The sequence below is a fragment of the Mustela lutreola genome, chromosome 4, assembly GCF_030435805.1.
Source record: "Mustela lutreola isolate mMusLut2 chromosome 4, mMusLut2.pri, whole genome shotgun sequence".
Lineage (NCBI taxonomy): Eukaryota > Metazoa > Chordata > Mammalia > Carnivora > Mustelidae > Mustela > Mustela lutreola.
In genome coordinates this window covers 144,990,195-145,013,549 of record NC_081293.1, presented here as the reverse complement: position 1 = coordinate 145,013,549, position 23,355 = coordinate 144,990,195, and the positions used below count along the sequence as shown (strand labels likewise).

The 23,355-nt window shown below is 34.3% G+C and overlaps 1 protein-coding gene across 1 annotated transcript in view; it reads right to left on the bottom strand.

The window, feature by feature from the left end:
• AHR (aryl hydrocarbon receptor) overlaps positions 1-23,355 on the bottom strand; it is a 49,127-nt gene that overhangs the window by 18,135 nt on the left and 7,637 nt on the right. Inside the window, exons 2-3 of the mRNA XM_059171287.1 lie at positions 19,688-19,875; positions 2,436-2,539 (exon numbers count right to left, since the gene is read on the bottom strand). Coding sequence (XP_059027270.1) covers positions 2,436-2,539; positions 19,688-19,875 — 292 coding nt within the window. The remainder of the gene's footprint in view (positions 1-2,435; positions 2,540-19,687; positions 19,876-23,355) is intronic.

Sequence of the window (23,355 nt, the reverse complement as noted above, 5' to 3'; positions counted from 1 at the left end):
TTGTATTTTTTCCTTCTGAAAATATCTTCTTTGTAGAGAAGAGTAGCCACTGATTGTATGCATATTATTTTATTATTAATTTTAAATTTTATTTATCTATTTGACAGAGAGAGAGCGAGACAGGGAACACAAGCAGGGGGAGTCGGAGAGGGAGAAGCAGGCTTCCCACAAAGCAGGGAGCCCGACGCGGGGCTTGATCTCAGGACCCTGGGATCATGACCTGAGCCAAAGGCAGATGCTGAACGACTGAGCCACCCAGTTGTCCCTGCATTTTATTTTGTAAAGTGTGATTCTTGTTCAAAGAGTCAAATGAATTTAGTACTTTCCTATAAGCTCATCATGCCAGAAAGCACAAAGATAATTTAAGGTACAATACTGCACACTTTTAGACAAATATTAATTGTCAGAAATTAACCAAAAAGCCTTTAAAAAGAATATACATACACCAATTTTATGTATATCCCAAATGATCTTAAACACCATATGGAGCAAGGTTATTACTTATATTGAATTATTAGTAAATGAACAGAAAGAATATGGTCATTACATATTAAAGAGATTATCATTCTTTAGTCTTAGTCAAAAAGATGTGCCCTACTTAGCTGAACGTCATAATGAGGCTCACTTACTATTTAATATAAGAGAAATAAGCTGCAATTGATAGTGTTATTTACAGTTTCAACTGCTGTTAACTCAAAAATGAAGCTGTGGATTCTGCTAGGCACAGTAGTAAACAGCACTGGGCAGAACATGGTTAAATAAATGAAAATGACTAAAATAAATAGTGGATAATGAAAAGATACAAAAGTCTTTTTATTTTCATTTTTATTCTTTATAGAACAGCAATAAATTTAAGCTAAGCTTGAAAGTATTTTAAGTTTTTAATAAAACTAACATTTTCCTCATGTACCTCCTCTCTTAAAACTAAAGGAAATGATTTGTCATTTAAAGTTTAATGCAAGTGGTATACTGTATCTCTGGAAACATTCTCTAAGTATCAGGGATACTCAGTTGATAATCGTGTGTTGAAAGTATGAAGTTAGATGCCATTACGGCAACTGCATGTAATGAAATATGCCATTTTCATATGTCTACAGTGTTTTTGATTATCTCTTCCAGAAGAGATCCAGCCAACCATGGTCCTAGCAAATCACATAATATGCGATGCTTCCTATTGGAAACCAATTTACAAGTGATAACCAATATAATTCATAACAGATGCATTTATTTTAAATATCTAGATGTTTCCAATTTTTAGATAATTAAAAAAGATACCAGTCTTGCATTAGCATTATTTTTATTCTCTGTCCTTGACATAGAATATGTTTATAATTTGCCTAAATATTCTAGGAGGGAAAAAAATCATTGGCCCATAATTTAAACAGCTTTACCAAATGTTTAGCATTCCATATTTGTTTATTTTCACTTGAAATAAAGGACTTCCTTATTACTTTATAACCCAAGGTGTGTGTTTAATCACATAAAGCAGCTATTATAAAAATGTTTTCCTATGACCTGAATAAGAGTCTTTATGTTTCAAGCTATTATATGCTTAAAAATCCTCAGCCAGGGATAGAAAGAAGACTCATGCTTGAATATATTTAATTTGTTTAACCTAATGAGGACAAGAGTTAATTTTCACGATTATAAAAATAATAAAAAAATGTTACAAATTGTTGGGTTACACATAAGCATTTTCAGAATGCATCAATGGAGTTACTAAAAGTTGTGGCTACTTTTGTCATGATGGCAAATTAGGTTCTTCACTCCATTCACTGTGTGGAACCAAAAATGATCACGTAAGAGTAATAGAATATATCACAGCACAAATCTCCATTCCATCTTTTTTTTCAACAAAATAAATACCTGAGAATTTTAGTTCAGAATCAAACATCATATTAGTTTTGAGAAATAGAGCATAAAAATTAAAATATATTTTTAAAAATTAAAAAAATTAAAATATTCTCTGAGTTCTAAAACAAAAATTAGGGCTTCTAGTTATTGAGAAAATCTTTAGCATGTTGATAAGACAGACCCCATAGCTAAGAGACAATACAGTTACAAAATGCATTGAAAAATAAAATTGAGGTTAAGAACAATTTTGAAATATTAAATACAATTAACTCTTTTAATAAAGCTTTATTCCTGAAAAAGCATAGATAAATTCAATGTCTTAAGTGAGAACCTTTAAAATAATGTAGGAGGTCTTGCTAGTTAAAGAAATACGACAGGGAAATTGCTAAGTAGACTTCTAATCTATTTGGTACAATTACATTTTTTTCATATACTAGCATTACACCACTATTGCAGTTAGGATAAAAGTGACATAAAACACTGGGTGAGTTCTAAATAAACTAGAGTAACTAAAAGACTGATTCATTAATCCTTCATTTACCATGTCTTTATTATGAGAAACTCTATTTACCAGAATTTACCTGTAGTAAGAACTCTCCTTCTTGCAAGTGCAGGCCTTCTCTGAATTTTGTTCGGCAGTTTTCCTGGACTTCATTTCTGTCAGCTGGGGAGGGCTGTAATGCAACTATGGAGAAAAGGGAAAAGCAATGATAATAGTAAGTAGTTACCCAAATAACTGATTTCAAAGGAGTATCATGGAAAATCTCTATATACCTCACAAAGACACAATCTAAAATATTGTTGCCCATTAGTACTAAGTAAATAATCCTTTGTCAATGAGTGGTTTCCAAATCAGTGGACAGACTGCTAAAAATAATTACAAATAATTAATTTATAAAAAATAATAAAATAATTTATTAAAAATCATTGGTGATGAGTTCATTATATATAACTTAAGAGTTTTAAAGAATTGCATGGTGACACTATAAAAACTCTTCCCGGGGAGGAGTCAAGATGGCGGAGAAGTAGCAGGCTGAGACTACATCAGGTAGCAGGAGATCAGCTAGACAGCTTATCTAAAGATTGCAAACACCTACAAATCCAACGGGAGACTGAAGAGAAGAACCGCAATTCTAGAAAGAGAAAATCAACCACTTTCTGAAAGAGCGTAAGGAATAACACAGAGGACTTTGGGAGATGAAGAGAAGTGAGTTGGGGGAAGTCGGAGGGGGAGACAAACCATGAGAGACTGTGGACTCTGAGAAACAAACTGAGGGTTTTGGAGGGGCGGGGGTGGGGGTTAGGTGAGCCTGGTGGTGGGTATTAAGGAGGGTACGTATTGCATGGAGCACTGGGTGTGGTGCATAAATAATGGATTCTGGAACACTGAAAAAAAAATTAAAATAAAATGTGAATCCAATAAGTCACTCAAATTCCAAATAAATAAATTTATAAATTCACTATGTTCTAGAATAAATGGAAGTAATTATGATTGCATTAGTGCAGCATTAATTAACATCGCTAATTTTTTGTATAGAATTATGTCAAATAAGAACACTAATAAAATGTAAATATTAAAAAAAAAACCAAACTCTTTCCACTCCTATTCCTTTACTTATGAGAATAAGGTTCCTCAGAACATAAACTGTAAAAAAGATTTAAGTATCTAAATATAGATCTAAACAGTGACCTTGTAGTGGTGAGGAGAAAGAATCAGCCATCAGCCTTATTATGAAATATATTTCCTTTAAGTTTAGAATCCTCCTGTCTAGCTTAGAGTACAAAGCAGTTAGTATTGTTACTAGAAGCTTGTTAAATTTATAAATCAACTCATGGAGAATTTTTTTTCCAAAGTGTTGGTATCACTTTTCTTTTTAAAGGTGGATTTATTTTGTTTTTGTTTTTATATTTATTTATTTATATAACTACTGGTGTCAGAGTTACAGGTCTGTGATTCATCAGTTTTATATAATATCCATTGCTCACTGCATCACGTCCCCTCCTAATGTCCATCACCCAGTCACCCCTTTCCCTCCAGCAACTCTCAGTTTGTTTCCTATGATTAAAAGTTTCTTATGGTTTGTCTCCTTCTCTACTGTTATCTTGTTTTATTTTTTCCTCTCCTCCCCTATGATCCTGTTTTGTTTCTTAAATTTCACGTAACAATAAGATCATCTGATAATTGTTTGTCTTCGATTGACTTATTTCACTTAACATAATACCCTTTAGTTCCATCAATGTCATTGCAAATGGAAAGATTTCATTTCCTTTGATGGCTGCAACTCATGGAGAATTAACATATTTATGATTTTGAATCATTCTACCCAAGAACACATATGTGTTTCCTTCTGTTCAAATCTGCATTTTTTGTTTCACCAGAGTATTTTAAAGTTGTTCTCAAGACAGATTTGAACATTAGTTTTTATGATTATTCCTACATATTCCATCTTCTAAAGTGGTTTATTCTTCATTATTATCTTCTAAGTGCTTGTGGGTTGTGTATGTAAGGCAAAGTCTGATGTCCTGGCGGGATGTCTCTGGAGGTAGCAGGTTGTAAGACTTTCTCTCCTCCCTCCCATCTCTCTTCTTCATTGCACATGGGTGTGGATGTGGGTATCTGCTTGTGCATGTCTAGTCCAGGAGGCAACATCTCTGAAGAGTAATAACAGCCACTATGTACTTACTTAGAATTTTCCTAAGCACTCTCAAATATCATTTCATTTAATATTGGTAAACGACAGAATTAAGTCCGAATCTTAGTTCTGCAACTTACTAAATGTGTAGGCTCTCTGAGCCTATGTCCCAATATTTGAACTGGTAACTGAAAACAAACAGCAAAAAACCATCTTGCCAGGTTATTGTAAAAAATAATGAGAATATATGTGAAGTTCCTGGCATACGTTCAGCAGTAGTTCAATAAATGGTAACTTTAATTATTAGCAGTATTTCCCAGATCCTGTAGACTATCTTGTTATAAAGTATAACCTTTTCAATACAATTACAATATATTTCCAATTTTCTTATCTATTTTTTAATCTTCACTATTTAAATAAGAGAAATCATTAAATGAAATGGACTTTGACATTCCTTTTAAGACTTATTTCATTAGATTTTTATTGTGCCAAAGATAATCTGGCTTGGTGAAAAACGAGATTTACTAATAACCAGATTTTCTCTCAGTTTGAGCAAAGCCTCACATATAACACATGTTCATGGTGATTCTGGTAAATCAGTGCATGTGTCACACTGTAATCTTATGCCAAGTTCTTGCCTTTGCAGAACCTGAAACATACTGCTTTTAAAGAAGAGGCCAAAAGTTTGGCCTCTGAATGTAACAATTTCAAAAGGCCAGAGAACATATTTCCTTAGGCCAAAAAAATAGTTTGAAGTACATAAATTGATCTAACAGTTAATCAAGACCAAAGGAAATGCTTAATATTTCTCACTGAAAAGAAGACAAAAAGAGCTTTTCTCCCTTCCTGTTCTGCTGCTGCTTGCTCTCTAATGGGCAAATTTCACTGAATCCATTAAAACCTCAAAATGTCGGGGTTAACTACACTGTTACTTTTCCAAAAGCTCCAGTATGAGGCAACATTTAAGTGTTATAGCAAATAGCAGAAAGATTTATCATTAAAAAGAAAACAACAAAACCCAATCCCTCACACTGCAAAAAGCAGCAAAATAATTGTAAAAATGGATAGATGTTACTAGTATCAAATTTTAAAATGTCGAAATTATCTTACCAGGAATCATTTAAAATTAATCTTCAGTTAATAGAATCAATGTCAGTTCCAACTAGAGTTACAGGACCACTAAGACCATTCATTTCAGAGTAATTAATGATTTCTTTCTGGCCTTGTATTGGGGATATTGGTCAACATAATAAGACATCAGACAGACTCTGCCTTTAGTTGGGAATATAAGTTAGGAAATAAAGAACTAGAAAAGAAAGTCAGAAACATTAAGTAGCACAATGGGATTTAATTAAAGTATCACAGGAACTTGAATGAAAAAATAAAGAACTTTTTAAACAACAGTGCTTACAGGTATAAATGTTGGGAGGTTAAATATTTAATATGTTAAGCAGGAAAAGTGACAAGTGCATACTCAGGAAGGATCACTACCGAGTTCTTCTAAAAATATTTCTGTTGTTCTTATATTTTCAAGGTTAATAATTAGTAAAGGATTTAGGTAAATACTGTGCAAAGATGAGTCCAGGAAAGATGAATTCCCTTTGCATTCTCATCTTAAAAATACACTAATGTGACTTTTATGTAATCTTATTTTATGTTGGGACCTCTTGACCCAAACTATGCAATTTTTGCCCTTCCTTGAAGTTTTCCTCTATTTCTTGATCTTCTTAAAATTGTTAAAACCACCTTAATACTAGCCACTTTCATGTATACATTTCTTGCCTTGATTAGAAAGGAAAAGAAGAGTAAGATGACGTGGGGTACTGTCACCAGTATCCTTCCTACCATCTAAGTGACTTTAAATAATTTCTTTAGTAATAATATGTGACACTTATTGGGCACATACTGTATGCCAGCAAGTTTCCATATATTAGAGCTTATTAATCTTTATAATAATACTTTATGAGACTGATATTATTTTGTCCTTTCAGTGAAACTGAGACTTGGGTTATGAAACTGTCTCCAGGTCACAGAGTTTGAAGTAACAGAGCCTAAATTAAACCCAGGTAGCCTGATCCTACATGTTCAAACAGTTACTAACCAACTACTGGACCTCTTCCCTATGCCAACCACCTGTGACCTGTAGTGTCTTCATCTGAATGTGACGACAATGATACCAAATTCTTGTCAGAGCTAAAATAAGATGTACAGTACCTAAGTAATGCCTGGAAGCCACAATTTACAGCTCAGAATAGAGATAATGGGCTATATGCTGAGTTGATATACCCTCAAATCTTTAAGAAAAGCTGACACTAGGATATAAAATCAAAGCTCAGAAATCAGTTGCATTTCTATACACCAACAGCAAGACAGAAGAAAGAGAAATTAAGGAGTCAATCCCATTTACAATTGCACCCCAAACCATAAGATACCTAGGAATAAACCTAACCAAAGAGGCAAAGAACCTATACTCAGAAGACTAGTACTCATGAAAAAAATTGAGGAAGACACAAAGAAATGGAAAAAATTTCCATGCTCATTGATTGGAAGAACAAATATTGTGAAAATGCCTATGCTACCTAAAGCAATCCACACAATTTAACACAATCCCTATCAAAATACCTTTTTTTTTTTTTCAAAGAAATGGAAGAAATAATCCTAAAATTTATTATATGGAACCAGGAAAGACCCCAAATAGCTAGAGGAATGTTGAAAAAGAAAACCAAAGTTGGTGGCATCACAATTCCAGACTTCAAGCTCTACTACAAAGCTGTAAATCATCAAAACAGTATATATATCATCAAAACTGGCACAAAAACAGACACATAGATCAATGGAACAGAATAGAGAGCCCAGAAATAGACCCTCAACTCTATGATCAACTAATCTTCGACAAAGCAGGAAAGAATGTCCAATGGAAAAAAGACAGTCTCTTCAACAAATGGTGTTGGGAAAATTGGACAGCCACATGCAGAAAAATGAAACTGGGCCATTTCCTTACACCATACACAAAATATAGACTCAAAGTGGATGAAAGAACTCAATGTGAGAAAAGAATCCATCAAAATCTTTGAGGAGAACAGAAGCAGCAACTTCTTCGATCTCAGCCATAGCAACCTCTTCCTAGAAACATCACCACAGGTAAGGGAAGCAAAGGCAAAAATGAACTATTGGGACTTCATCAAGATCAAAAGCTTTTGCACAGCAAAGAAAACAGTCAACAAAACCAAAAGACAACCGACAGAATGGGAGAAGATATTCGCAAATGACATAGCAGATAAAGGGCTAGTATCCAAAATCTATAAAGATTGTATCAAACTGAGCTCCCAAAAAACAAATAATCCAGTCAAGAAATGGGCAAAAGACATGGACAGTTCCACAAAGAAGACCTCCATATGGCCAACAGACATGAAAAAGTGCTCAACATCACTCAGCATCAGGGAAATACAAATCAAAACCACAATGAGATACCACCTCATACCAGTCAGAATGGCTAAAGTTAACAAGTGAAGAAACAACAGACGTTGGTGAGGATGTGGAAAGGGGAACCCTCCTACGCTGTTAGTGGGAATGCAAGCTCGTGCAGCCACTCCGGAAAACAGCATGGAGGTTCATCAAAAAGTTGAAAATACAGGTACCCTATGACCCAGCAATTGCACTACTGGGTATTTACCCTAAAGATACAAATGTAGTGATCCAAAGGGGCATGTGCACCTGAATGTTTATAGTAGCAATGTCCACAATAGCCAAACTATGGAAAGAACATAGATGTCCATCAACAGATGAATGGATAAAGAAGATGTGGTATATATATGTGCAATGGAATACTATGCAGCCATAAAAGAAATGAAATCTTGCTGTTTGCAATGACGTGGATAGAACTAGAGGGTATTATGCTGAGTGAAATAAGTCAATCAGAGAAAGACAATTATGGTGTCCCTGATATGAGGAATTTGAGAGGCAGGGTAGGGGATTGTTGGGGGTAGGGAAGGAAAAAATGAAACAAGATGGGATCTGGAAGGAGACAAACCATAAGAGACTCTTAATCTCAGGAAACAAACTGAGAGCTGCTGGGAGCAAGGGGGTAGGGATAGGGTGGTTGGGTTATGGACATTGGGGAGGGTATGCGCTACGGTGAATGCTGTGAAATGTGTAAGCCTGATGATTCACAGACCTGTACCCCTCGGGCAAATAATACATTATATGTTAATAAAAATAATTTTTTAAAAAAGAAAGAAAAGCTGACACTAAAAAGAGAATCTATTAGGACTGCTATGACGACTATACAACATAGATTTGAAAGTACTTCACAATTGTAAGTTATTATAAAAATTATATGCATAATCAGATTGCACAGGATACTTTAAACATTATATCACTAGAATTAAATTCACATTTGATAGGAAAAAAATGTAGTATCTGAAAATAAGTCACAGCCAATTCTGCTACTCGAGAAGCATTTGCTATAACAAACAGACATATGATAAAATCCTCCCCATCTGCAAGAATACTCTACCTTCCAAAATATGAAGATCTGACTTTAGACAGCCTGTGGAATATTAAGATAATAAAGCACTGAAATATTTCAATTATTTCCCCTCTTTGAGAGATCAGTGAAGCAACTATACAAGAATTTGATCTAACCGATGAAGGAATTTAGAATGTAAATATTATCACAGCATTATCAAATGGTCATTTTACCGACTGATTCAAGTTTTTCTCCCACAAGTATTTAACCATATCCATTTGCTATATGGCATTTTCCTTCCTTATACATCTAAGCTTGGATTTCCACTTCTCCCTAGCAAGCCAACTATTTCCTCTTTGAAAAACATGCTCTGAATCGTTCAACAGAGAATTTCATAAGGGAGAAATATTGGCATGTGGTAAACTATATTTTGAATGTTACTATAGTTTTCAATTAAACAGAAAGATGACATGGTAAATATCTTGTGCCAGGAAAAAGCATAAGACTTTTAAATCTCTTTGTGTTGATACAAATTAAATTTATTTTATAATAATATTTATCATCTCCTTTATTACTTCTGGCAGAAAAAGTTAAATTCCATTCCCTCAGTGATAGAAGCATAAAGGAAAGCAAAGCTATCACTATAAAATTCAACCACATAAACCTCTATAAATTAGAAAGAGTTAAGTAATACAATATTTTTCAAAAATAAAGAAAACAGTCCTAGCTTAGTCCAGGATGAATTAGTATTTAAATAATATATTAAGTGTACCTAAGGAGAGGTTTTTCTATGTGCTTTGGGGTAAGAGAGACATTTCATTTCAACACAAAGTTATTTATTTATAAATATAGTGTTCTTTTGAGGGGAAGAAGGAAGAGTCTGAAACTAAAGAAGACTACACTATAGCCTAAGTTTTTTAAAACACAAAGATTAGGTCTACACAGTTTACACAATAGTTTCTGATGATATTAAGAGGTTTTTTTTTTTTTTTTTTTCCTACCTAGAAATTTCTAATCACCAAGGCAGAATGAAACTAAATTCAGGCTTTCAAAAATGCAAATGTTTGTTTATATCTTTATGATTGAATATAGGTTGCATAACCGTAGTTTACAGTCTTTTTAGCAAATCTTAAAAAACATCATCTTAAAGCTGAGTAAGTCCTTAAAAGTTAGACCTATTCCAGCTCTCAATTAAGTGGAAACCAACTTCCAAAGATGTTTAACATTTTCCCACTTTCAAATTTCATTATACACAATTCCAAGCAACTGTGTTAGGTCACTGAATTAACAGAACCAACAAGAGCAGTTAGTTTACCTTTTCAGTGGGGAAGGAGTTGCACTGAGCTTTCCACATATACAAGAGTGGAATTCAAACTGCATTCTGCAGCAGACTTTAATCAAGTAGAGCAGTGACTCTCAAAATTTCAGACATTAGAATCAACAGGAAGGCTATGGCTATTAAAACACATTGCTGCACTTCACTCTAAAATTTCTGCGTTACCTAGACAATTATCATATGGTTTCACTTATTTGAGGACATTAGGAGCAGGAAGGGAAAAATGAAGGGGGGGGTTAGAATCAAAGGGGGAGACTAACCATGAGAGACTGTGGACTTGTGGACTCCAGGAAACAAACTGAGGGTTTTAGAGGAGACGGGGGTAGGGGGATGGGTTAGCCCAGTGGTGGGTATTAAGGGGGGCATGTATTGCATGGAGCACTGGGTGTTATACACAAACAATGAATCATGGAACACTACATCAAAAACTAATGATGTACTGTATGGTGACTAACATGACGCAATAAAATAAAAAATATATAAATAAATAAAATTTCTGATTTAGGAGGTTTAGAGTGGGGTTTTATGGTTTGCATTGCTAAGAAGTTCCCAAGTGATGCTGAGGACCAGGTGCCATGTTTTAAGAATCAGTGACATCAGAAATTCATGATCTTGGAAATTCACAGTTTTGGAAATAACTTAGAAATGTTACAGATCTCACTGCTTTATTATTTTCTAAAATTATCATTCCTCTACTTAAAGAGTGCTCTTATTAATAGGAATGTCTTCAGGAAATAACTCAATGCCAATTTTACAAGATCAAAAGAGAAGCACAAAATTTAAGACTGACATAAAGAATCAGAATTCTGTATGTATACAAATACAGCAAGTAGGCACTCTGCCCAGTGTTTATAGCCTCACCAAAACAAGCCATGTCACCTCTCCCTGAATAAATTGTCTAGATTTAAGTGTGTGCCACTTCTGAAAAAGGAAACAATATGGGGGAATAAGTTATTACATATTATGCTAAAAGGCGAAAAAGTTTATTAGCAAAGTTTCCATCTCTAAATCAAAATACAAAATTAATTCAAGAGATTGTCAGATGATATGACAACCAGGTCTGAATGGCCTCTAAGCATATTCCACAATGACCACAAAATTATCCATTAAAACAAGTAAAATATCAGTATTCCACAAGAAATAATTACAATTTATATAATAATTTTAATTATAAAATTGATTTCACACATCTCATTTTTTAGGAGAAATCCACCACAAACTTAAAGCATGGGGCACACAAGCATTCTTACTGTCCATGCTGATAAGATGAAGACCCTGGGCAACAGTGAGGTTAAAGGTCATCTCTAAGGCCACAGGATTAGCCTCCATGTCTCCTGCTTGTCAGTGCTTTTGTTCTATGACAATCTCCCTCCACCATGCTAAGTTAAAGAGAAGGAATGCTGCCTCCGTAACATATAGACCAAGACATATGACACCAGGCACTACCAACAATCCAGCTGACAAAAGTATATCTGTAAAACTGACCATAATAGGCACCCCCACTGAATAAGAGAAAATTTGAGGCTAGAAGAAACCAGAATAATCCAATACAATTTTAGGTTAAATTGATTTGATGTGACGCTTGTTTCCTTTCTCAACTTCCCACTGCAAATACCTAAATGGTTTTCTGGCTTCTATGGACAATCAAGGACCATAATAACTACTCCTGTAGTATTAAGATTTTTTTGTATGGACTTTAATTTCATTTTAGTTTATACTTTCAAGTGCAATTTTCTTTTGACCCCCTAATTTAAGAACTTGAAACACCAAATGAAGGCATCTTTATGCAAACTATCACCTCAGCACAGTTTTATATTCTATATACACACAGATTTGCTTTCCTCAACTTCTATTCATACTTAAAACATCTCATCTCTGATATCTTTCCTGTTATTCTATTTGCTCTCCTCTGGAATATTTTATTCACTTTCATAATTTAGAGTATTATTCCCACTATATTACAATGACTCCAAAATCTAAATCTCCACCTATGAATAAATGAATTTCAGTTACTGATTTTAAATGGTTGATCAAAAAGTAGAAAAGCTGTGTAAGAGCATGCTTTAAAAATAAGACATAAACATGACTACTACATAAAATGTTTAGTGGTAACATAACTGCATTTCACCACAGGCTCTTGTTTGTTCTCTAAGTGAATACAGTTTCTAAAACACTATAACAGGAAGATGTTGTAGATTTCTACTAACCAGATCACAAAGCCACATAAAAAAAATCAAACAAATTAACTACTTGTTTGTTTGGAAATACTTGTCAAAGCAAACGAATACTCAGTGATGAAAATATCCTATATAAAATACTAAATTTATTCATAGAATCTGGGACACCTGGGTGGCTCAGTTGGTTTAGCATCTTATTGATTTCAGCTCAGGTCATGATCTCAGGGTCATGAGATCAACCCTGCAGCATCCCAGCTCTGTGTTGAGCACATGGCCTACTTGAGATTCTCTCTTTCTCACTCCCTCTGCCCACCCACCCCTGCTCATACTCGCTCTAAAAGTAAATTTTAAAAAAATTCATAGAACCTAATGAATCTACGTTAGAATATTTGAAGAAAAGAGAAATTAAATTCCTTATCCAAAAAGATCATATTATTAAATGTAAGAGCCAGGATTTAAATACAACTTCAACTAGACTCAATAAGAATATTCTACTATTCTTTTTATTCAACCATGTTTCAATTTGCAGAGATTTGAGAATAAAGGCCATGCATTAGAATTTAAAAGAATTTATAAATTTTATAGCTTTAGTTATGGAGGCTATCATGAATGTTATAATTAGTTACATGCTTTAGAATATGAATTCTGGGGGAAAAAAGGCTCAATTATAAAAAAGTAGATAATACCAGAGATAGATGAAACAATACTATATGATGATTTTGAATGTGCTCATCTTTTAGGCAAACCACCACAGATATTTCTAGAATTAAGAAATCATATTTGCTGAAATACTTTGATACCAAAATTTTTGTAAACTACTTGGTATACAGTGACTTTCAAGTATAGCAATGCAGGTAAAAGTAGCATACAAATCCCATGAATGAAAAGCATACATATAAAACCACCAAACTTTTAAAAGTTTCAACTTCACAAGTGCTTTTTATATAATTCATTTCTCTGCTTTTTCAAACTCATTTTTCATATGTATGTTTCTCAAGATAGTGTTCTGGGTTACACAGCAAAACAGGATTGAAATCCAGAGAAACACACAAGCTGAAGATGAATAAACACAATAGCTCTCTTTTGAAAACCTAATGAACTGGAAATGAACTGTTAAATAACTTAAAAAAGGAAGATGAAGAAAAGAGCACAGATAATTTTTAAATTTAAAATAAAGTCAACAAAGATCCCTGGTAAACAATGAGATCGAATAAATGTGAGCTCATCACATCATGTAAATTACCTGTTGTCATCGTCCCCTCTCAGAGCATTTTTTGACTTCGTGAATTTAGAACATTCCAATAAGTAAATATTACACTTTATAAAATGATTGTTTTAAGTATGTGTAATGATTGTTTTATGTATGTGTAAGAATCGGATGTCGTTCTCCTCTGTCACCTAGTTCTTAAACTAACCAGAAACTGTTCCCTATAAAGGCAGGAGCTGGGAATTAGAAACTCAGGTCCCCAAACTCACTTCTGTCAGGCTTCCTAACACCTAGACAAAATTAACTCTTTCTTGTTTCTAAGTTTCCTTACCACAGATTAAATTTATAGACCTCGGTTCTAAAGATGCCACAAAGAACAACCCATGACTAAGATATAATGGAGGAAGTAAAAAACCTCACAGGTAACAATTAAATTTTAGTGGTGTGATATGTACTATGAATATTTTACTGAAATAACAAATATTACATGCCACTGATCCCTACTATTGCTTCACTAAAAGAAAACTTCTTTGCCTTTTCTACCTCATTAGATACTTGGGTCTCAGCAGAGATATGAATTAACCATACCCATGTTTTTAATTTTGGGGATGTTGTCCAAAGGTAAAATAATTTAAACACACACACTTATATAATGATGCATGTTTTAAAAAGTGATAATGAAATTTAACCCAATTTTTTTAATGTGCTGCAAGTGCTCTTTCTAAGAATAAACACTACCATACTGATTCCGATTGGTCAACAAGCCCAATGTCCGCTGTTTGACCTGGCACTAAGAGACACAATACGGGAGGAAACAAGCCTTTCCCTTTGTATCAACCAATTTCAGAAGCTGGGCTATAACCACCCAAATCCTAGTCTCCCCAAATAAACTATTATTGATCATAGTCATTAAATTATTTAAACTTATTAGATATCTTCCCTCTCAGAGGTAACATGGTATTTGAGTTTAATACTCATTTTGTGCAAAAAAAAAAAAACCCCAAACTAAAAACAAAACCTATTTTGTGACTTTAAGGCTCCACTTTTCTTTTTATAACAGAGCAAGGTTTAATCTTAACATTCTAGATTTTGGTGAAAAAGTCTGAAAATAATTTTAAAGACTTTAGGCTTTCAGCCTGTATTTCCAGGACCCAAGTCCACACTGACTTGTCAGATCACAGCTCCATTTGGTCATTTAACTGTCTTCAGGTCTGCACTAACTTAATCGGTCTTGAGAGGCAAAAATGGCCCTTTACCATGTTTAATTACTAACATCAGAAAACATCAATTTTGGATTTAGGGTATTTATTTTCTAAAAAAAACACTAAAGGCTCTACGGAGAAACCTCAAAGATACGTAATTTCTAGAAGTCTTCCAGGGAAAAAAGTAGGTAACACAGAAATGCAGTGTTACTGTGGAAACTGAATAGAACTTAAACAGCTTTTGCTATTTTAATTAGTCTCTCCTTATTAATATATTGAGGTTATTAATCCTTAAAACATGTCTACATGTGTCCACTGTGCAGAAACGAGAAATAAAGTATCACCTTATTCTGGAATTTTTAACCTATCAAATTTACAAAGGGAGTGATTTTTTAAAAAACACTGAGTCTATTTGCACATTCCATCTATGCTGACAAAAATTTTAAAAGTACCAAGATTGCCAGACTGCTGGGAGTTACAAAAGGAGCATCCAACGAAGAAGAAAACAACCAGTGAACCACGAACAAGATAATACCCATAAAGAGAAGGCAAAGGAGCAAAGAGATAGCTAACGAATGCAAAAGGGAGTACTGATTTGAGAACAGTAACAGTTGATACTAATTTGTCCTAAAAAGATGTATGTAGCTTTCACATTTGCATCCTTAAGTCCTTATACATGTTTCACTGTATGAGCCAGCCAATCAGAGGCCATGTACAATATTCTATGGCTATAATTCCACAAAATATTTCTCACATCTGTTTATTTATAAATAGAGATGAAGATAACTGATGGAATGAATAACTATAATTGGCTACTAACAGATTATCTGGAAAGAACAAAATATTAATGTCTTACAGTAAGTTCTAGACCTATATTTTTAAGTACCTAATCTAGAATTTCAATTTTTGCATTTTACATTGTCTTTCAGATGTAAGTTAGTGAAACTGAGATAATATTTACTGACCGCCTACCATGGGTCAGACATTGCTCTAAGTGCTTAAGATACAGCAGTACACATAATATCCCTAAGGAGTTCCCATTATATTTAGTGAAACAGGCGCAGTACTTTTAACTACACCAGAAAAACCACAGCATGATAATATAAAAATGAAAAATTTTATAATGATTAGCTCATCTGCAGCATAAACAGAGTATGAAGTAAAAAATAATTCCCTGAAGAGTCTCTTCATTATCTAGAAGATACACAGTTCTAGAGTTTTCAAGGATTAAACATCCAAAGATTTTCTCAATTAGTTCTTCAGCTCAAACCAAAACCAGTATCTAACAAAACTTCAGATCTTTTTACTTCCCTTGAAAATGCTACCTAAGTATTGCATTAATAATATTGAATAGGTACATTTCTAAAGGGTTTCCCATACTCTATTTGTCACAGTTGCTGAGACACTATTAGAACTATTAGAGAACAGAAATCTTTTTCCTCCTTTTTCTTTTTTGTGAATTCAGCACCCACACTATTTAGAATAAAGTGTAATATCAAATTACAAGGAAATTGCTTCTTACTTTACTATAACTGAAAAATACCTAAATCTTGTTCAAGTACTTCTAAGTTATATCTCACAATGTTTTGACTAATTAGAAATGGATAGATATTATTGTACTTAAACTAGAAGTGCTCTTTTCAGACCATCAGAGCAGTAAGGTCATGGCTCCAGAGTTTAAGAAGATCCACCCAACCTGGATTATTTAAACTCGCAATAAATAGATGTATTTTCTTGGAAAAATATCTATTGTTACAGTAAAACTTGAGTTTCCTTTCTAACAAGATTGTATGATTACTCGTTTATATTGTTCTTTCCGCAGGAATTCACACACCCCCTGTTTGCATCCTGTTATTCACTTAGAGCTTCCCTTCACTTCGCTATACTGTTTCCCTAATAGTGGGAGACTGGCTTTAACTACACATAAAAATCCTCATCAGTCAACATGATCCAAGTCTCCTTGTTTGCACCATTTAGTATATGTGCAGGTCTTAGGAATTATCTTGAAAAATTTGTTGTCTTTGTCCTTACAAACTATCGCACTGCCTTTCTGCATCATGGAGGTCTGGAGAAGACTATGGGATCTTTTCTACTGATTATTTCCCTCACCTTCCACCTAATTCTGTACCTGTATTGAACAACCTATGAAACTACTTAGGGTATGTACTCCACTGAAACCTAAGCAAACACATTTACAGTCTTCCCAAAATTTTATACATTTCAGTTTGTCTTTCTGAAGGCAAAGAAAAAAAATTTTAAGACATAATTTCAGACATAATCAAATAAATATACAGACATAATCAAAGCCAAGTTAAATCAGTGCCTCAGACTCACCTAGGATACATATGAAAAATACAGATTCCCTGGTTCTACATAGGAACTACACAGAATCAGCATAAGAGGAACATGCCCGAGAATCTGTTCATTTTTATAGGCTTTCCATATTATTCTCATACATAATGTAGTTAAAACATCAGTAATGCAAAGGATGTAAAATTAAAAGTAATATAATTGATGAAGGAATGACACAGGATAATAAGATCCTTCTGTTAAATACACTGAACCAGAATAAAAAATAAACTCATTAATTAAAAGTTAAGGAAATAATTTTTAATACCTAAGAACTCCGTAATGAGCCCTGCTAAGCTATTGCATTCTTTATAAGGTAGGCTTAGAATGTCCTTTACTTGAGGTACTGAACAGGACAGACATGTCTAACCATGAAAAAAATATAAACACATATATATGCATATATATATAAATTTATACATTAAATATGCATATATTATCTTAATTAGCGCAAGCACGTGCGCACGCGCGCGTGTGCACACACACACACACACACACACAGCCTAGAAAAGAGTAATGATTTTAATACTTAAATGGCAGCTGGCTACTCGCTAAGCTGCTTCAATCCTGATCCATCACTTTTAAACAGAGCACAAAAAATACATTTTTTTTCACTTTTTAACATTTATAGTTTGATTACCCATTACAGAGGAGCAGAAAAAGAAAAAGGCAAAATGACTAACATCAATTCATCTTTACCAGAGTCAAGGAATAACATCTCTTTGGCTTCTAGGCTGTAAAATCTCTAAGGGCAGGGACCACATCCTACATGTCATGGAACCCCTCCACCCAAAGATCAAGCCATGAGCACCGCACATGAAGAAATGCTGAGGGTTAGGATAGCATTCCACAAAGCCAGGAATGCCTCAAGGTTACAGTCTAGAACAGGGGCTCCCAAACTGCCACATGCATCTAACCCACCACTCGACTAGAGTTTGACTCTGCAGGTCTAGGGTGGTGCCCAAGACCTGGCATTTCTAACAAGTTCCCAGGTGAAACTACTGCTGCTTGTTTGGGGACGGCACTTTGAGAGCCACAGATCAGGGGAAAGTCTTCAGGACTCATTATATAAATGATTCCTAGAAAAGAGAAGTAACTGTCCTATGGTTCGGAAAAACAACAAAGGACATCTAGAAACCAGGGTTCTAGTCCCAGAGCTATCACAAAATGACTATTTAGTTGATAAACATACACACGCACACCACTGAATACCACATAATCCATCTCCAAGATGAAGAATCTGGTGTAGATGAAAACGGAAAACTCAAAGACTTGATAAGTCAGAAAAAAATTGTCACTATAAAACCCTGAACCGCATAATCTTCCCTGAAAGGATCATTCTCATATCAATGTATATTGCCCAAACCACAACTGTTAAACAACATGGCTTTGATCCAAGATAAAGAACATACACAGCAAGCAAAGGAAAAAAATGTCCAGACTAAGCACTCAAACCATTTAAATATAAACCTAAAGGGAATTAACTGTTTTGCAATATTCTAAACACAAATTATAAATTCAAGCATCTGTAAATGTGTCTAGGGCAACAGTAGCAGCAGCATCTGAGAGCTTGTTAGAAATGCAAAATTTCTGGCTACCACCAGAAATTACCTACAGAATTAGAACTTTCATCTTAATAAGATCCCTATGTGATTTGTAAGCACATTAAAGTCTGAGAAGCCCTGACAGGCCACTGAGATTTCTACCATTAATTCTTTACTGCTGTTTGTAAAATAACATGATATATTTAAAAGACTGAACATTTCCTGAAAGAAAAAAAAAAAAAAAAAACTATGTCTTACTTATAAACAGATAAAAGGAGAAACTGAGGAATTATTTTACATGAGAAGATACACTGAAATATTGCCTTCAAACAAAAACTTCCATTTAAAATACTATGAAATAACATATGGTTAAAAGGTAACCACCTAGCTCAAATTACTAACTTCAGGGCTAAGTAAAATGAGGGATAGGGAAGCTAAGTGGTTTGATTAAAATTGAATAGTTTGTCATTGGCACAATGGAAAGTGAAATCCAATTCTACTGACTCCTATAATAACATGTTCTTTCCGGTGGAAAAAAATTTAAGGACATTTTCCTGGAGTAAATTACACAGTTAACATAAAGTAGAAGTATACCTAATTTTTAAAGAATGAAATATCTACACAAAACATATTGAAAGAAATCAGCAAAAATATGTTATAGTATATGTGTTTTGGTCCATTAAAAAAAAGAGAGAGAGAAACTTTCAAAATTTGAACTGGAAGAAAGAGAACTGGAATCTGACAAATTAATAGGGGCATAACATTCAAATATACGATTTTCAAAGGATGACACCACATGTCCTTTAAGTGGCAGCATCTTTTTGATGAATGAATCTGGAACACTTATTTTTAGAAATACTAAAAGTTTGGCTTTGTTACTTAAATTTTACCATACATTAATAAACAAAACTTCTTACCATCAAAGAAGCTCTTGGCTCTTAGGTAACTGACACTAAGCCTGAGAACTGAAAGTTTGTCCAGCTTATTAATAACATCTTGGGGAAAAGGGAGCAGACTGGCCAAACGGTCCAACTCTGTATTAAGTCGGTCTCTATGTCGCTTGGAAGGATTTGACTTGATTCCTTCAGCTGGGATTGGCTTGACACTGAAAAACAAACAAAATACCACAAAATACTTTAAACTACATAGAGCAAAAATTTCTGTTGTATTATAGCTCCTAAATATTTCTCTAATAAAACAAACACCTAAAATCTACTTCAAGTTAACATAAATCCTCTCAAAATACTCCTTTCATATCTTAATTAAGAAAAACAAGGGGATGGGTAAAATTCTTCATAATGTTTTATTAAAACCTTATGGAATCTTAAGAAAATGCTGAGTACATCTTACATACCTTATACTTCCTCTACTTCATACATTTGTGGTATCATGATTCCCAATAACAAATCCTAGTGTATTTTTCTTCAAACCCAGCCATTGTTATGGAAAGAAAAAAAAGAAATCTGTAATAAATTATGTAAAAATTATGCTTCTTTTGCAATCTTCTACAAGAAGCATCTTGGAACAATTTGTGATGTAGATAGATAAGAGCTACCCTAAATAAAAAGCTTATCTTTATCACCTCCAACTTCCTCTATTTAACACTTTCATCAGTGTCAAGTGACAAGTATTCAAAGCCCTCTGGGACCTCCAGATGGTCATCCAGCATCTAATGGGGTCCTCAACATTGAAAAAAAAAATTGACTTTGTTTATTTATACTCATTGATCAACAGATATCAGATGTTAACTGTGATTACTCACAAATTTTGCTTTTAGGACTGGTCAATAATTACAAATAAATATTAGCTCTCATAGTTAATATCTCAATTAGAAAATTCAATGAAACTCCAACACTTAGCATGATTTTCATAAGACAGAAAAGATATTTATGGTTAGCAGTAGAACTTGAGCTTAGAAATGAGAAACTGGGTAACTTCACACAAAGGGCTTAGCCAGGTTTTCACAGCAGATATCCACTATTTAAAATGAATTTACAGATCATCAGACATCCATACTGAAATATAGAGAAGATATTATAAAGCAAAGTAGATCATGCTTCTGCACCTTTCCATTTGCCATAAAATAAAAATGTATGCAGGGTATTCTTACAACAAAGACTCCCCCACCCTAGTTTTTATTGAGAAAACAAAGACATTTTCAACAATTCAAATTATAGTATCTTAAAAATAGAAACTGGCTTGAATATAGTGCTATTAATTTGATTTAATCACAAATATTTCTAGATACTTTGTTTTCAATGTCATATATGGTGAATACTTTATATATTAATAAGTCAATATAAAATTTAAATGTTTTAATATTGTCCCTAACAAATAATTTCTAGAACGTATCTGTTTCTATTTTTATTACCATTTACTTTATTTCCACAAAAATAAGAGTTAAAAAATTGATAAAGTATATGGCATAAATACAAAATAAATCAGGTACTTTCTCCAGACTGTTTATATAACTGCATACTTAACAGAAATTAGTGACTATTTCTCTAGGTGTTTTCCCCTAATCATACTACATTTATACTCAAATTCAAATTATCTTAAACTTCTTCAATTAATTTCAACTGAATTCCAAATGTTACCTATAATGAATGCCGACCTCACTGAGTAATTCTCTACTGATTGATCACTTGTTAATACAAATATTTCCTTGTACTTATCATGTCCTGCATAGTCAAGGAAGACATTCTCCTACATATTCAAAAATTATGATAGGAGTAAAGTATGTGAGCAAAGGTTTGAAAAAAGATTTTTATAGACAAGTTGATATCTGAGATGGGCCTTTAAAGATGAAGGAAGTTTCAGGAGGAGGGAGGACCGAGAAATGATGAACTGTGATAAGTTCCCTGTGTGGAGTGTGAAGCCTAAAGAGCAAGAGAGAGGAGAAGGGGGAAGCTAGTTAGGCCACATTCTGGCAACAGTGACCGCCTACCGTGCGCCAATCACAGACGACCCAGCAGTGAACAATGCATACTAAAGTTCCTGTTCTCATGAAGCTTACATTTCAGTGGAAGACACAAATAAATAAATGAATGAACAAACATAAGACTTTGTGGACTGGTAAGTGTTAAGAAGAAAAATAAGAAGCAAGAGAAGGAATTAGGGAGTGACAAGGGTGCTGGTTTTGAGAGCTGGGAAGGATCTCGGGTGTTCTGCTGCAGTACTGACATAGCTATGGCCAAAGAGTGAGCCCTGTGGGTATCTGATGAAAAAATGTTGAAGACCGAGCAAACAGCAAAATTCCTCCCAGAAAGGTATAAAGTTAGACTTTGGTATCTAGGACTCATCTTTCAGCTGGGATTTACATGACCAGTCTTGTATTTTACTAAGCTGACTCTGGCTATGGAGAGGATGAAATGCAGGGCAGCTCTCACCCAAGCTAGCACCGCTTTCTGAAATACAAATCCATGTCACTCCTCAAATCAAATCCATGTCAGTGGCTCTGCACAGTCCATGTTCCTTAGCCTAGCAAAAAAAAAAAAAAAAAAAAAAAAAAAAAAAAAAAAATGCTTCTGGATCTTTTACGGTCCACTGTCGTCTGGCCTCATTTCTCCAACCAAATCCTTTCCTGTCCATTATATGCCAGAGGGAAGAAATTACTTTGTTACCAATATATATTTTGGTGCTTCATACATGCTACTCTCCAGAATTCTCCTGTTCTCTTCCATTAGCTTCAAAGCCCTGCTCAATTCGATCACTTTTGTGAAGTCCTCCCTGCCCTACTCACAACGCATCCCTCCTGTACTACTTCTGTACCTTAGGCATCAGATGCAAATGTCTTACACAACCACTCCATTAAGGAATATTCTGTGCAGATAGCATTTCCAACAAGCTGAAACTGAAATCTTGCACTCCTGGTAGCTTTCCAGCAATGATTATAAAACATCAGGGAGAAGACAGAAACAAACCTCGAGGCAAGACAAACTGATAGGACACAGAGAAGAAAAAGAGCATTCAAGATATTCCTCCACCTGGTACTGCTGCCTATCTTATGCTGGCTCGCAGCGGACTTCAAACCTGAGCTAGGGCAAAACACTTCTCTGAAAGATGTCAAACTGCCCACAGCTCCCGTGTGTTATTATGCACATTATGGAAGGTTTAGCATGGGATCAAATTTCCTAAGTTACATAACCGGTGTTACATATACTTGTTTGTTGTTCTTATTACTATGTAGCTTTTATCATTTTTGTATCTCTGTTGCTCAGCACAGTACTTGACATAGAGTGAACTTTCAATTAATGTCTGCTGATCAGAAGCATCCAGAAAAAAAGTAATCAGAGCCTCACCAAAGGCAGTGACAGTACACATAGTAAGGCCTGGCATGAGATGTTTAAACATAGCACTTTGTGCCCACCACGAAGTTTGCTGTATACCAAGACACAAATGTTTGCTGATGGGGCACAGAAAGTATGGAAGAGGAAAACACTGAATGAGGGAGAGGTTACTAAACTGAAATTTGTAGCTTGAGGTAATAACTATATTCCTAAGAGATGGTACACCAAAGAGAAAGAGACCTGAGGACAGACCTTGATGATACCAAATTTAGGTATAAGGCTGAGGATGAGGCACA